This window comes from Anser cygnoides, chromosome 3 (assembly GCF_040182565.1).
Source record: "Anser cygnoides isolate HZ-2024a breed goose chromosome 3, Taihu_goose_T2T_genome, whole genome shotgun sequence".
In the NCBI taxonomy this organism is placed as follows: Eukaryota; Metazoa; Chordata; class Aves; order Anseriformes; family Anatidae; genus Anser; species Anser cygnoides.
Genome location: NC_089875.1, coordinates 19189179 through 19205726, shown reverse-complemented (window position 1 = coordinate 19205726; position 16548 = coordinate 19189179). Strand labels below are relative to the sequence as shown.

Genomic DNA, 16548 nt, shown 5'->3' with positions numbered 1-16548 from the left:
AGCACATTGCAACCTGGCCACACAATAGACGCTGCCACCACATCTAATTCTGTGCTTTGCTCAGTTTTAGGCACTTCACCTGAAAAAGGTAGCAGAGGCAGGTTAATGGGACTGCAGAGACAGGTTTTAATTGGATTCACTATATGTATACATACATATATATGTATATATAGTGTATATAATAAATATACATATATAAACACATACATGTAAATAAAAATTGTCATTCACTTTATAAAGTTCATCCACGGATGTAAGATAAAGCAAGGCCAAGCTGGCTATTAAAATGTGACAATCTCATCCAGTGCAGAGATTAAAATATCTGTTCTCTATTAAACCCTATCAATAAGGACCCTTCTGCCCATATAACACCATACTGACTTCAGCGAAAACCCCTGCTGGAAGAACAAATTCCTATCAGTAGATCCAGCCACATTTGAAATTGCTCAAAGAAGTCAGAAGAAACAGCAAGTAAAAAGGCTCAGTTCATTATTTTCATTCACTTTCTGTATTCCGATATTTCGTAAGCAACATCTCCTGAAGTAGTTGGATAAAGACGATTTGAGAAAACTATTAATTTGTACTGCTTAGTCCCTCTACTGGTAGCACTCTACATGCAAAAATGTATTTTATTATCCCTTTTAGTAAACAGAAATAAGCATTTGCAAAGTAAAAGGCAGCAATCTTTCCCATATTTCTTTAAAAATAAATACATTTTCTTCTGAAGCATACTAAGCTAAGCCATACACAGGAATGGAAGAGTATTCTTTACCTTGTTACTGAAAATATAAAAATAAATATCAAATTTGCTTTATCTGCAATGACTTCTCCCAGCGTTAAGACTACTTGCAAAAAAAGTTTTTAATAGTAACTTTAAAAAAAGGATGCAGCAGTAGAACAAGTGCATAAATCAGTTTTATAGCGTAAACATTTTCTAAAGTCTTCTCATCGATATTAAGCATAGAAAGTGATTCCTAAATTTCTTTCAAAACATTGTATTGATTCGTAAGAAGGAAATGACCAATCCTATTTCCAATATGACCTTTTAGCTAATACAAGGCTGATATAGCTCAAGAAATATTAATCCAGGTAAGAGCCTTGAAAATCCCCATCTATAGGTAAAGTATTTCCTCATTTTACATTTTCCAGATTTGGGGCTTGATTAAGAATCCTCTCAGCTTTTCGTTCTCAAGAACTTTCAACACTCATGAAATAAGACATCTTTTGCCCTACCTTTATCATTAGTAATTATTTTCTCTACTTGACTAGAGACAGAAATATTTGAAAGAACACACTAGTAAAGGAAGAGTTGAAAAGAAGTTCTGATCTGCATCCTGCCCTGAAGCAAATTATCATTAAACAGCAGACACATATATATAAACATCCAGGTGATACGTGAGTTGGCCTTCAGCCAACTTCCCTTGGATTTGTCTTGCGTTTTTTAGAACCAGCCTGTTTCTTTTAATTTTTAGTTCATTATAAATACACACACACACTACTGTTTGTTGCTCAGCTGCACTGACTTGTTATAGAGAGCCTTTTCTAAGTGCCTCTAGTATGGGATTAAAGGAAATCTTTTCCTTTCCTTGCCTATCCTCATACAAGTAAAAGACAGTGTCAAAGGGCTCCTGTTCAAGATGCAGATTTCAAAGATGTAAAGATCAGTATGTAAAATATAACATAGAAGTACCATTTTTTGCAGAAATGAGTATCTGGAGACCAGAAGTTAAGCTCTTAAGCTCTAAAGCCACTGCAATTGCATGGCACATTTTCTTTTCCAGTCTTATTGTTGTTTCCTTTTAGTTTTTCAGTTACTGAAAAGTCCTCCTACTTCCTGCTTTCTGCGTAAACTCCATGTAATATTGATGATCATTTTAGACAGCGCTGCTGTACTAATTATATACACCTATGTCTTATGGAGGTACTCGTATCATCCGTTTAATAATATCATATAATCCTTCTTACAGAGTTAATTATCATATCCTGAATCACATCTGTTGTGGATGAAAAACCATTGTTTAGAAAGCAATACAGAACACATAAATAAGATAGATGTTCAACGTAGCCTGAAGTGAGCAGTGTGATTATCTCCTTTGAACTAAATACTAATTTGTAGCTCAGCAAAAACTTCACTAACTTCCTGCTGAGCATTTCCTTAAAAAGGCTTTGTGGAAACAAATGTGTGTGCTATTACAAGTTTTGTTTTCTTCATTTTTACTTAAAGGGCAGTTTTCATTTAAGAAATTCTGTTTCACTGAATCTACTTAATTTGGAGAGAAAATGAAAAATCACATCTTACTCATGGAAAGAAATTTGGACACTACATGCTTTTAAACTGCCACAGTTTCACTATCTGAGAAGAGGCTGCAGAGAGAGAGGCTAAGCTGCAGTTAAGGATAGGAAGAAAAGAAAGGAATTGAACTTACAGTAACGTAGTTCATGGAGAAAAGAATTTCTCTTTCCATTTCCACAAAGTATCCAGGCTCAAATCCTCTTTTTACCTTTAAAAGTGCTATAAAAGCTAAAACCAACACTGAGAAGCCAACCTGCCTTAAAACCCAAGAGGCATTAGTTAATCCTTCCCCTGCCATCAACGCTTAAGTGTCATCCTCTTCATGTAAATTTGATCACGAACAGCATCCATTCCCTAGTTACACTGTTCCCCATACGAAATTAATCAAACACTCTGAACATATATTTAAAATTGTAGTTGTCTGTCTTTCTCTTATTTGCAGCCTCTGTTGCAGTCAGTCATTCTCACATGTACTTTTGCACTTACCATTGGAAGGTCTTTGAGAATTTGTATACCATCACCTGGACCCATATGTGCTATGTGGTTAAAATTAGTTGGGTTAGAAATTAATTTATTTCTCATTTCTGGATCACGTAGCATCTCCCTGGAAGAGAAAATACTGTTTAGATATTTTGTTCAAGGTGAAGATAGCCGCTTAAAAAAATAATTATAGCTTTGATTATCAGCTATCTTAAAATGGAAATTAACTATTTAACCATGTTAGCAATAATAAACTCTTGCTATCAGCACTAGCATGGACAAGCAAGCTGGCAAACTTCCAGCTTGAAGAGAGGGCTAAGGGCCAGAACAAATGAATGATATTTTGCAGGCTAATAGCCCACACCCAATAGTTACTAAAAGTCAGAAAATATACAACCACTATTGAGCTGATAAAAAGCTCTGTAAGATGAGCAAAAGCAGAACCCACTTGTGATGCTGTATTACAAAGCACAGATGAAAATGAAGGAGAAAATAAAAAACAAAGTAATACTGCGGTACCTTTCTCAGTCTGTGGTCAGAATGGCATTACAAGTTCTCCAGAAGTATGCACATTTCAGAGCTCAGAATAAATACAATTTTAAAAGACCAAACCACAATCAGCTCAGAAAAGTCAAGAACAAGAACCGGAATTTTTTTCTCTGCTGCACGCACATATTACTTTTCTTAGAACCAAAATGAAAAGAAAGCTGAGAGCCAGCCATTCGTGAAAGAAGTTGAAAGTTAGAAACCTGAAGTACTTGGAGAGTAGTTTAGCAAAGTAGTAGACCATCCTTAGTGGGTGATAGTAAATGGACAGTAACATGCTTTGTGAACACTGTGAATGAATAGGGCAAACCTAATTTAACAGCCATTTAGGAAAGTATTTGTGACCTGTTAAAGACTTCTATTTAGAAATATGTCGTGCAGTCCTATGTCCCCTGAAGGTGAGTTTTCTGAAATTTACAGAATGTGAATGTAGTTAAATAAATCTGAAAAGCATGTGCTTTGGAATACTGCTGAGAGTAGAACTGCCTTTCTAGAAAGAAAAGCAGCACAAAAGTCTGAAAATAATTAATATATATGCATAATTATCAATGCAATCTCCTTTTGCAAAGTGTTTATTACGGATCTTTACATATACAATGTATGTGCACACCTGTGTCCCTATATACAGTATGTGGAAACTTGCATTCCAAATTAGAGCTGTTTCAGACAATTTGTATTACTGAAATTACTCATGTATCCAGCGTATATCCATTTCCAAACTGGTATTAACAGAAATTATACAGAGGATTAACACGCTAGTGAAGACACAGAAACATGTGAATAGGCATTCCAGAAAGCAGCAAGTGAAGTACTACTACATTGGCATCATCCACTGTCCTTCAGGACCCACAGGCACGTGCAGAAGACAAGTACAGGTTGCATACTAACCTTCTCTGCTGCATCCTCTCCTCCTCTGGTACTCTGAATGAATAGCGGCGCTTGTTGTTGATATTTCGAACCATTTGCTTCCGGCTGTTATCTGATGTCTCAGGAACTACCAGCTCATCGCCCTCTGGAATCAATATGAAAATGATCCAGAAACTTCATTAGGCATTCATGGAATTTGAATTCAAAGACATTTCCTCTTTCTACTTTTGCTAGTGTAGCACACCACCCATTTTCCATCAAGTTTGAAAAAACGTTCCTTGATTTAGGGGTCTTCTTGGTCACCATCTACTCTGTTAAACAAAAGCAGACTTAACCCTTCTCTTCACCCCTTTGCCACAACCGTATTTCTCAAAATAAACGTTGATTAATTCTTTCATAAACAAAACCTTTATTTTCCCTTTTCAAGGAGAACATACTTAAAAAACAGTATAAAACATTTGCTTTCTGAACTTTGGGAAAGGTTTCTTTAGGTCAAGTATAAGATTAATTTCAATTCAGCACTGCCAAGATCATTATTAAAGCCCTAAATTGTGCAGGTATTTTTAGATGGTGTTTTGGCAGGCTATCTCAGATGTGGGGGTGCAACTAGTCATTCCGTTTTCTATTTTAAGTCTTTTTTATATTTTTATTGAATATTCAAAAGGGAAAAAAATCAGGCTACCTGCCTACCAGATATCAGTATCATTTCAATCACTGTGTAATATATAAGCATGGCTTTCTCCCAAACTAACAAGTATACATTTGAGAGATGTATGTATGTATGGAACTTTCTACAATGCACAGATTCATGACAAGAGAAAAATGTTTTTTCTAAACAAAATTTTGCATGATGAAAACCGGCTCCTTTTTACTTACCTGCCATTTTGTTTTTGAAATATATTAACCTAATTGTTTCCAATCCTAAAAGGTTGAGCGATCCTTCTGCATTCAAGGGTCGTACCTGAAACAAGGAAAACCTATCTTTTAGTAATAACTCTTATTTACATAGTGCATCTTATTCTGAAAGTTCCAAGGAGCATTCTAATCTTTATGAAAGGAGCACTGTTATAAAGCCAGTCAGGGAGCAGGACAGTGTAACTGGCCAGAGCAAAGCCTACTCCACAGAAGAAATACAATCTGGAGGAAGCAGTATCCAATGACACATGCCTGCTCTCAGAAGTAACAACTGAGAGTCGTTATAGCCACAAAACAGAGGAAAGGACAATCTTAGATCTTCAACTTCTGTTTGGAGATCCAGTACACAAGGAGTTGCCTAAAATTCCACTTAAAGCCACAGGCATAACAACATTCCTACCAGCATTTAAATAAATTGTTCCATAAGATACTTCATGTAATAATACAGTTGCAGTCTATCAGATGCACAAAGCACTAATATTTTATTTTGTGTTAGCACCATGCCACAATTACACTTTGTGACTTAAGAGTATATACAGATTGCTAAAACCTAACGATATTTGTGATGTACAGCTTCATGAGGAAAAAAAATCCACTTTCCAAATAGTCTGTGAATTGTTAGAAACAAACCCTTTTCCCCCTTCAGTGTTAAAAGCTTTCCTGAAGTCAGGGTAGACAACACCCACTGCTCTCCCGTCCTTTACCCAGCCAGTCATTCCATCGTAGAAGGCTATCAGACTGGTTAAGCATGATTTCCCCTTGCTGAAGCCACGCTGACTACTCCTGATCACCTTCTTTTCTTCCACATGCTTAGAGATGACATCCAGGATGAGCTGTTCCTTTGCTTCTGTTTTACATCCAGAATAAGCTGTTTCCCCTTCCTTTCCCCTTCCCTTTCCCAATACAGCTTTAGAGTTGGAATTAGAATACTTTAGTTGGAAGGGACCTACAAAGATCATCAACTCCAGCTGCCAGACCACTTCAGAGCTAACAAAAAGTTAAAGCATATTATTAAAGGTATTATCCAAATGCCTCTTGAACACAGACAGGCACGGGTCATCAAACACCTTGCTAGGAAGCCTGTTCCAGCTGAGCAAACACCTCCTAAATACCAAGGTAGTGTCAGTTTTCAAACACTTCTTCCTTTTGGTAAGTGAACCAAACCTAACAACATTCTACTTACAATCTTTTTTTTTTTCTTTTTTTTTCTTTTAGTTCAATTATGTTTAAAGAAGCAGTTTTAATGATGAACTCTAATGTCCTTAAAAAGAAAAAAAGTATGAATGTAGCAAAGCAATACTGAAGTCTAATCATATTCTTTAACTGATATCAAAAGAGCAAGTTACCTTTTTGAGAGGAATAGTCTGAATCCACTCCATGGAATTCACGTCAAAGATATCAATTGCATTTTCACTATACACAGAGAGGTATGGTGCATTGTAACCTGAGATGGAATGATTAGGTATACAGTCATGTGCTTTTACACAGGGTTCACAATATACAACTTGTTATGGTTTAACAGTATTTATAAGAAAAAGCAAAACTAAACCAACAAAAAAAACAAAACCAAAACAATCTAAAAACAACCTTAGGTTGCAAAATAAATTTTAACTAAAAAATGGCCATTAAATTTATTGCAAACCACCACCAAAAAAAACTTCTAAAACCTTCACAAGATTTTTCTTTTAACTTTGCAGAACCAAACCACTTCATGAACTACAAGGAATTACAACTTACTCTGCCAAGCACTGATGTTGTTAAATATTTTTCTTCTCTAAAAACCCTATTTTTAAGAGTTTGTATTTTGTACATGATGTGGTAGGTATTCTTGTTATTTAATAACCGTCCTTTGAATGAATGTGCTTAGTGTTTGGACCATGTACTAAATGAACATCAGTTAAAATTAAGCACCATGATACAGTCAGTAGTGTCTTCATATTTCCTGCTAGTTTTAATTCTCTTTTCTAATTTTCCACATTGTAAAGGGAATTCTGTGCTACTCATTTGGCACATTTTCCAAGCATGAAATTTTTTCAACTGGGACATCTAAAGGAGAATTCAGTACTTCCACATTGGCAAGAAAGCTGCCATAGTCTGCCAAGACTAACAAGAGCATCAAACTTGTGTTTATATGTAACACTATTTGCTATAAAATATACCTCTGTTCTGAATTGGAATGCCATCAAGTCACTTCATTTAAGGCAATGAAAAAACTTGCCAATGTTTTGCAACTTGCAAATGTCAATGGCCAGTATAGAAAGTCTACATGTGAAAATAACTGTTTTTTATTCATTTACTTAATCTTTTATTCTGACTCAGTCATTTTCTGAGTTCTGACATCATAATAATCATGCTCTTGCTTGAAAAACAGAAGTGACATACAGGCTGTAAAAACTTATTCTTCCACATTGAGATGGGGCTTCATTCAGACCAGAGGAAACATTACTCTCCTCTGCAACGTGACTAGTGCTGTCACAGTGAAGTAAGAAGGCAGACTATCTTAAAAATCAACATAGGACTGTGCTCATATAATCTGAGGACAAATTTGGCTAATCTTTATCTGCATTCAGAAAGATATTAAAAAGAAGGCAAGTACTGCAGCTTTCTTTTTCCTCTGTCACAATTATGAAGTCCCAGCTTTGAAAAAACATGCAATAAATGTTTAACACAATTCTTACTAGAAAAGGAAATCTTGAAATTTTTCATTTTTTTCCCAATGAGGTTAGGAAATACATTTCCTACACTGTTGAAATACATTTTCTACTACTATGCTGTAGTTCGGAAAATATGGAAAAAAAAAAAGAATAAAAGAAAATTAAAAAGAAAGAAGATGAACGAGAAAAGAGTTGAGAGAATGAAGGAGCAACAAAAGAAAAGGAAAAAAAAATCAGTAAGCAAGAATAAGTACCATTAAGAGAAAGACAAGTCTAACTACCAGATCATGGTTATCTTTGAGCAATTCAAATCACAATGCTGAGCCAAAGTATAATCAAATTTTTAGGCTTTAAACAGCAACAGTCTAGTTTCAGCTGTAGCAAATGCAAAAAGATCCCACTAGCCTCTCTAGGGCCTAAGGCTGTTTTAGAGATCAGGCTGGGTGTTTAGAAATAGATCAGGTGACTGACCTAGAAATCCTGGCCCTTGGTTTCTCTTTGCACTAGCTACAGCAGCACAAGTCTGTTATAGAGCTGTCAAAGCCAGTGTAAATGAGATCAGGATTAAATCCTCTTGACTAGATTTAAAACCGCTGACAAAGAAGCTGAGTACTCATATACCTGTTGAATAATTTTCCTTGAATTTCACATCCTGGGGATCTTAATACAAGCAGTGATCACTTCTACGTATAATAACAAATAGACTGACACACAGAGCAACTTACAGCAAGATGATGGAGTTGCAGGCCACATCAATTCTTGTTGTCTAGACCTTCGGCCCTGGCAATCAACATAAACCCCTACGCTGCTAAAACACAGCAGGTATTCTTTATTTGAGATTTCGACTGCACAGATGGCATCAGTTGGCTGCTGTGAGATAAATGATAGTGTGTGGTCATCTGGATGGAGCAGACTGTATGGGCTGCCTTCTCCATGAAGGGGATATTTTAAGAAACCTGACTGGTAGCCTACACAAAGACGGTCACTGAAGACTGACATCCACTGGACATTCCCCTGAACTTGGATCTCCTTGATCTTTTTGTGGCGTGTCTTACTCTGATTTAGTTCATAACAGAGGACCTGCCTTTTCATAGCTACACACAAGCATGTAAAGGCTCCATGGCGTACGTGTCCAGAAACTATTGACTGGCAGCCTTTTGTTTCTGCCAACTTATAAAACTCAGTCTCTCTTCCATCCAGCGCTGCCATGGGGAAAAGCCGCACATGACGGTTTCGTCCTGAGATTACTGCAATGAGCTGTTCATTTGGGATAAGCTCAATCTGATGAACCTTCTTATTGTCACCAACACGGATAATCTCTAAAAAAAAAAACAAGAAAAATGATAACAGTGAAGTGTGAATTGATTTAAAAGTATGTATTTGTAGTGGATAAACTATGAAGCAAATAAAAGAAATCCCCTTTATTGCTCCCTTAATATATATTTAAAAATACAGAATTGTAATTTGTATTTTAATTATACCAGATATGCCAGAGCTGGATAATCCTTTGACTTCTCATCAGAAAAAGGGAGGAACAGATCCTATGTAATAACAACTGCAATATCATTTTAGAATTAATTTAAAAAACAATTTATAGCCACTAAACTACTGAATAAAGGAAAACCCTCAAAGAACTAAATTGTACAATTAAACATGTTGCTTGTTGAATTAGCTTTGGCATCTGCTGTTATGTCTCTACATAACTGAACATAACGTTTCATTTCCAATACCAAGGAGGAGGTTTCACAGAAGTCCAATCCAAGCACCTTACTGAGATGCACAGCAGAAGAAGATGAGGTAAGAAGTCAGATTGGAACGGGGGATGTTCCAGCTAGATATGAGAAGATGTTTCATTGTGAAATACACATTGCAACAAGCTGCCCAGAGAGGTTGTGAAATCTCTGACCTTAGGTATTTTCAAGACCTGACTGGACAAAGACCCAACCTGGCCTGAATTTAATTTTGAGTCTGCTTCCAACAAGGAAATAAAACCTTCAGCTGCATTCCAGATGATGGATCTTTGTTACTGGAACTGATACCCAAAAATGAAAGCACAGAGAACAGCTTCTTGATTATCTGCTCTCACATGGGGCTGTCCAACTTGTAATACAGTAAATTGAGAAAAATGAAACTAGAGGATATCGTAAGAGAACAAGGCTTACAAAGTCACTTTCTGGTTATTTAATATAAGGCAAATTATTACCAGTTCCGAATCTCTTACCATCTTTGGTGACATGCACAACAAATAACCCTTCTTCATTCCCCAGTGCTATTCTTTCGTGGTCTATGATATTAACAAAGAGGAAAAAAAAGGTTAGTTTTCTTTTAAAATGTTTTTTTTTTCAACAAATGAGATAATTCTGATTAACAGAGACTTTTTAATATCTTGAAATAAACAAATATAAAGCCAGAATAAACACATTCATCTAAAATAGGAAGAAAAAAACAATGGTCTTTCAAATTTCTGAAAAAAATAAGTCTTTTTCCATTTCTCCTGTTAGTAGAAATAACACAAGAAACATTATTTTTAAGAATTCATTCAGAGTACTTAGGTATACCACTTACTTTGCAATAAATAAAAAATCACATATAAATAATCTGAGCTCAACATACTTTGTGCAGTAGCATTTTAAAAGACTTTATTCTCAGCTCTCAATTTTTGTCTCTCTTTTTTAACAGGCAGATTTTTGTAAAATCAGTGATTTACACCTATTCTGTAGTTCTAAATCTGTCCAGTTAAGGAATTATGTTTACAGAATAACAAAAGAGTAATGTTTAATGCTTAGCCAAAATGGCTTGTAACTATGCATCTGTGTATTTTTAAAGATGTGACAAAAGTTCTGGGTCATACTTTGCACTTCTCTCGTACTCCCATACATATTTCCATATGGGATAAAAACACTACATATTATTCTCTTTTCAGTAAACAATGTAATTTAACATATTTTTCTTTAAAATGTATGCTTTAAGCATACCCATCATAGAGGCCATCATGAATCAACTACATTACTCTGCTTTTTTTCTGGCAACATTAGAATCTAAGAGAAGAAATTTTTCTCAGAGATTTCTTCTTATTCATTTCATACCTATGATTGCTGCTGACTGTGTTGTTTTGATGAGGGGTAAGGTGCTATCATAAGCTTCTTTGGGAACATAGACTGAGCGGTCTTTGAGTTTGTTCTTCTTCAAGATCCTATGCAATTCATTGAGCACTCCTACCCATTTGCTTTTTTCATTCTCACCGTCTGCTAGAATCAGGATTGAACACTTATTACTGGATGCAGAGAGCTGGGAAGCTGTGACCTGGAAAATTTTTAAATACATATTTTAAGTCATAAGCAATAAAAGATTTTGTCTTGATCATTTATACAGGATATCAGATGCATGTAAAGTGCTCTGTTAATCAGCTATCTGATCTAAGAATGCAAAAATTTAGCTTTAGTTAACAGAAAAAATTTATCACAATCAAGAGCTCATGGCGGAAAGACCTATAGATGTGAATAACTCTGAAAACTTTTTTGTAACATATTTATATTTATTCTGTAACTTGGAAACATCCACCCTAAATCAGCTAGACATCTCACAGCAATTTTATAATGTAAAGAATTTCTTACAAAGTATTCTGTATTTTTTAAAAGTCAATAGTTTCCATCGTTAATTTAACGTAATAGGAATGGTATATACATAAGAATGACCTATCATCATCATGTATTTGGTACAGCTGCTACAGATAAAAGCAAAAGCCCCTTTTGTAGGTTTATCTCCTCCTAGCATGTACAGTGCTGAACAGTCTGAAAGCAGGAAGAACAAGAAGTGAAATACAATGGTGCAGGTAAAGAAATGATACGAGAATTAATTAGACACCAAAGATTTTTCACTGAGGTCAAACCTTCAACAGAATATCCAGTAAAAATAAAAAGAATATTAGAAAAAGACAGTGATGGCAAAATCCTGATACCAGGTAACAGATAAATTTTGACGAGTATATTACACTGTATTTCTATACTAACTACCTGATGAATGGGAGTTTTCAGAAATCCAGTGTCTATATATGAAGAAATTACATACAAAAAATGCTTCAGGAATAATGCAGCAAATCAAACTGAGAAGCAGAAGACAACTTCGGGAAATGAAAGTGTAGAAGGTCATGAAGAACAGAATTTCAAATGGCTAATAGGAAGCTGAGAAACATAAGTCTTATTGTGAAGGTTAGAAAAAAATAAAACCTATCATCTTTATTGATGAAAACTTGTGCTATTTTTATGACGAAAAATATATGGATCTATGTACAGAGCTTTATGCACTGCTGCAGTCATGAATAACACACTGCTAGGACTTGCGACTGAAGTTAAACACCAGAGCAGGTAGTCAGTGAATGCATGCTGTACATCCCAGTGTAAAACCCTGCACTTCTGGGTAACTAGGCTCAAAACATACATACTTACTCGAAAGATACAGGGGATATCTTTTCGATTTGCATGGATGACATCTGAAGCCAGGACAGAACTCACTGAGAATTCTTCATCCCTTATGGAGACCATAAACATTATTGGAAATAATGTTAAGGAAAGCAAAATCTGTGTGTTTGGTTGTTTACTCATATTTCCACAGTACCAATTTCCTTGTTTTGTTACTTACACAACAGGACAGTACTGAGATCTAATTTTTAAAATTATCCTGACTTTTCTCTTTATCTGCAAATGGAACTCATAATGCAATGTTACGTAATTACTCCTGGTAAATGCTGATGGAAATATACCTATTCAGAGTATTTATTTTTGCATCTGTTTAAATTAAAAACTTAAAACAAAAATCAAACTAGAAAGAACAGACTGGGGCAAGAAGACCCTTTCAACTCTTTCATAAAAATCCAAACTGTCTAGAAGTTGTAATCTTAATTGGGTACGCTAGATGTCGTCAACCTTCAGCGAAGTCAGTAGTATTTCAATAATACTGAAGACTGTGAGAACAAAATATTCAGCCCTCCTGAATACAAAGTTCTATTAATTTTATCCAATGACAAAGGTCAACCTGTCTTCAAAAACTCTATCCAACCCCCAAAAGAATGTATTTTTATTCTTTACTCATTCCACTTCTTACACACAGCTAACAGATGCATTTTGGCATAGGAAGTAGTAATGAAGTTTTATTGCGTTGTCACCCGCCCCCCCTTCCCCTTATGAAAAGCTCCCACTGAACAACAGAAAGCTTACCTCATGTCTATGACTTGACTCACTATCACACTGGGCTGGGATGCTTTTCCTTCTGCTATATCATACAGGAAGAGTTTAAAATCACAGATCACTGCCAGCGCTCTCTGCCAACCTTTCTTTACTCCAGCTGGTTTGGGTACCTTTAGCAAAATAAATTCTGATCAATTCTTTAAATCTCTGTGCAGTCAAAAATCAAACAGGCAGTACAAAAATCAATTCTCTTATCTAGGCTGATAAACTTTTGTTCAGTGATAATGTTAAGCAAGATAAGAAATAGCATAGATGCAGTAAGAGCATCAAACACAATCATACAGATACCACAACATGTTATTTTAAAAAAAAATTTGCACCACTTTCTCCCTAGTAAACAAGCTTATTCAAAGATATGTTGACAAAAGATATAAACATCTATCTCTAGTTGGTCAACAGAAATCTGCCTAGTAATTTTTTAATTAATTCTTTAAAAGCAATTACCAGCAAACAGTACTAGTCAACAGGAAGACTCAAAAACTCATTGGCCTGGGAAGATGATCTGATCTCTAGAGATGGACTATTCAAGACCAACTCAGTGCACAATGCCCAACAGACACAGAGAGAGAAATACTGTTGAAAATGCCAAGAGTTGCTCTGTGAAAATTTATGTCTCAGTTTCCGAACTGCTACCTTAAAATATTACTAAATCCTCCTCCCCTAAAATTAGTATTTAATTTCACCTCCAGAAAGCAACAAATTTAATGCAAGTGCCCCAAATGCTGCTACTTGATACTTACTCGAACATGTCCTTCGTAAGCTGTTCCTATACCTTTCTGCGGATCTATTCCCAAAGGGCCCTTAGTCTGTTCAGGAGGGATTGGACATACTGCAGGGGCCTTGTCTGCACAGGTCACGTGGCAGGAGAATCCACATACTTGTGAGGAGGAAAAGAAACAAAAGTATTTGATGGTTATTTCTTATGCAATGCAAAAGCTATGATAACGATGATGATACTTTTTCTATTTATTTTTTTGATTAACAACTGAATTGTTGCACTGAACTTTGCTACACTAAAACAGAAAAGTATTTTTTGCACAACAGCAGTGCATAATTTGATTGGATCTAAATTCAGAGTTATTCAGCTTCAGAGTTCTATGGATACACAGTCTGGTTTCATTCAGGTAAGAAAGAGCCTCATTAGAAGTTCAAACTGAAAAATCTGTATTATTTTTTTTCTAGGTCCATCTGTCTTATAAACAAAAAGCTGGAAACTTCCCTAAATTATGTGTGTTATTCTGTGTATACATAAATCTAGAATAAATCAGTCCTGGAAAGAAGCAATATTGTTACTAAATTGCAAAACTTTCTTACATATTGCCCCGGGTCGTAAAGCAAGGTTGCTGTCAGCATACTCGACTACTGACTGCTACCCCTTATTGCTAATTTACATAAACTCTGCTAAGCTCTTCTGCCACCAACCAGAATAAGTACCAGTAGCCAGATAACTAGGTGATTTTTTACGTGAGATACTCAAAGTGTTTGGCTTCCACTGTTACAAGACAGCAGAATGAGAATATATTCTGTTATTCAAAACGTATACAGAAGACACCTGCATTATTGTTTACTATGCAATCTGCATCTGTAAGAACTTCAGTTCCCATTTCCTCCTTTTATACTTACCTTCACAAGTGCAGCCCTGTCTTATTAAACCAACCATCAGAGATGTGCATTGATTGCATTTTGTTGGGGTATTAAATGATTTCACTACAAACTGATGTGCTTTAGGCTGTGAAACAAGCAGACAAGGATGTTAATACCTGTAACGCTTCTGAAGAATAGTTATCTTTTCACAGACACAAGAGTGTTTGCTGAAATGAGACCTGAGTTCCTAACACACAGGCTGAAGACATTCCTTATCAGTGCTTGTTATTGATAACTTAAACCATCCCATGCGAACATAACCATAGAAACTGTACCTTGCCTCAGAATATTAGTTTGTTTCCACCATAGACAGGAAAGTTGACAAAATTATCCAATTACACTCATTACAAGTTGAACATATGTATATACCTATCTTTCAAGAAACATATTCAGTGCTTCACTGTAAGGAGTGTTGCATTAGTTCAAAGTAAAATATCAAACTTTTTCAAAATTCTTATTTTTATGCCAGAAAGCAAGACAGAGTTCAGTTTTATGGTGTCAGGCACAGGCAATTTCAGAATACCCAATTTAAAGCAAGAATACAGATAAAGTTGATTTTAAAATCAATTGATTGCAACTGATAGACTAGCTGAAGTGCCTCTACACACAGCATGGGAAACAAGCAGAAGGAGTTGGAAACCATGTCACAGTTAGACAAATATGACCTGATTGCTATCACGGAAACATGGTGGGATGAATCACACAACTGGAACACTGTAATTGAGGTCTATAAGCTCAGAAAAATAATCATTATTTACTGTTAAGGCAAAACATTTGTAAAAATGAAACAATGTGTGCAGTACAATCTGTTTCATATGATTCCAAGTGCACCCACTTAGTATTTTTGATTGACCTGTTTAGACGTTGCCAACAGAACTGCCTGCTCAAACATCTTTAGCATTCTTTTACATAAAGTCTTTTGTTGTTTTGCAATTTATCAAAGCAGTGGAACAGATGTATTAGAAAGACTTACTCACTTCATTGATTAATTGCAAAAAAGGCTTTTGTTGTTGTTTTTGTTTGTTTTTTCATATACACAGAAGAACCCTGAGCTACTGAGGGCCTGTTAAATTTTAGAAAGCAACCAACCTGCACACAAAGAACTCTTCTGGAGAGTTCTGGTAAGATTCCTGATGCTGTGGCCCAGGAGCAATACTTTTCCCCTTATTGTACAAAAAGTGTGAACACATGATTGAATACCTTTAGTGCAGAAAGTCCCGATCCAATATATGCTGTCTTCATGGTTGGCGTGTGAATTGAACGGGGAGGATGATCCATAACCTGATCAATAAGACATCAAATACACACTATCAAAGACAGCTTGAATAAAGTAAAAATACTACAACCTGCCGCCCACTCCATTCCCAAACATACAAAAAAACCCAAATTGACTAACAAAGGAAGGACTCAGGAATACAAATCTTACTTGTCATAAAAATGATGTGCGAGATTCAGCTCTTAAATATTTGACATCTTAAACAGCAAAAATAGTTTTGCATTAGCTCCATTTAACTGACTATTTTCTAACATAAAATAATCAGAGAATTGATTTTTTAAACAGGGACAGGGGATGATCCATTATTACAGTTGCAGAACCTTGCTAATATTTTGTATGGGCAAGACTCCAAAACGTGCTCTCACAAACTATATTGCAACATCAACTTTGTGCAAATATTTCTTAAATTTTCACAACTAAGGATACATTATGCAAAGATATCCAATAATTGATTTAACATAGTCCCCATCCCAAACCAACTAACCATACATAAAAGGACTCAATATTCCCCAAAGTACAGCTTCACCACCAATGCAGAAAGCTATTTACAGGGTTCTAAATAGTCCCTATAGTATAGCGAGTTTAGTTTCTAAACAAAAAGATTTGTAACAGCAAAGTAAAACTGATACT

General features: G+C 35.5%; 1 protein-coding gene across 9 annotated transcripts in view; it reads right to left on the bottom strand.

The window, feature by feature from the left end:
* The window catches only part of CDC42BPA (CDC42 binding protein kinase alpha), a 162012-nt gene that overhangs the window by 13800 nt on the left and 131664 nt on the right, over positions 1–16548 (bottom strand). For all 9 annotated transcript variants that reach the window (XM_066993616.1, XM_066993625.1, XM_066993617.1 and 6 more), the window contains 12 exons: positions 15843–15923; positions 14622–14727; positions 13739–13875; positions 12969–13108; positions 12201–12282; positions 10842–11058; positions 9977–10039; positions 8481–9074; positions 6448–6545; positions 5063–5147; positions 4208–4331; positions 2780–2897 (listed from right to left, as the gene is read on the bottom strand). In XM_066993616.1, coding sequence (XP_066849717.1) covers positions 2780–2897; positions 4208–4331; positions 5063–5147; positions 6448–6545; positions 8481–9074; positions 9977–10039; positions 10842–11058; positions 12201–12282; positions 12969–13108; positions 13739–13875; positions 14622–14727; positions 15843–15923 — 1845 coding nt within the window. The remainder of the gene's footprint in view (positions 1–2779; positions 2898–4207; positions 4332–5062; positions 5148–6447; positions 6546–8480; positions 9075–9976; positions 10040–10841; positions 11059–12200; positions 12283–12968; positions 13109–13738; positions 13876–14621; positions 14728–15842; positions 15924–16548) is intronic.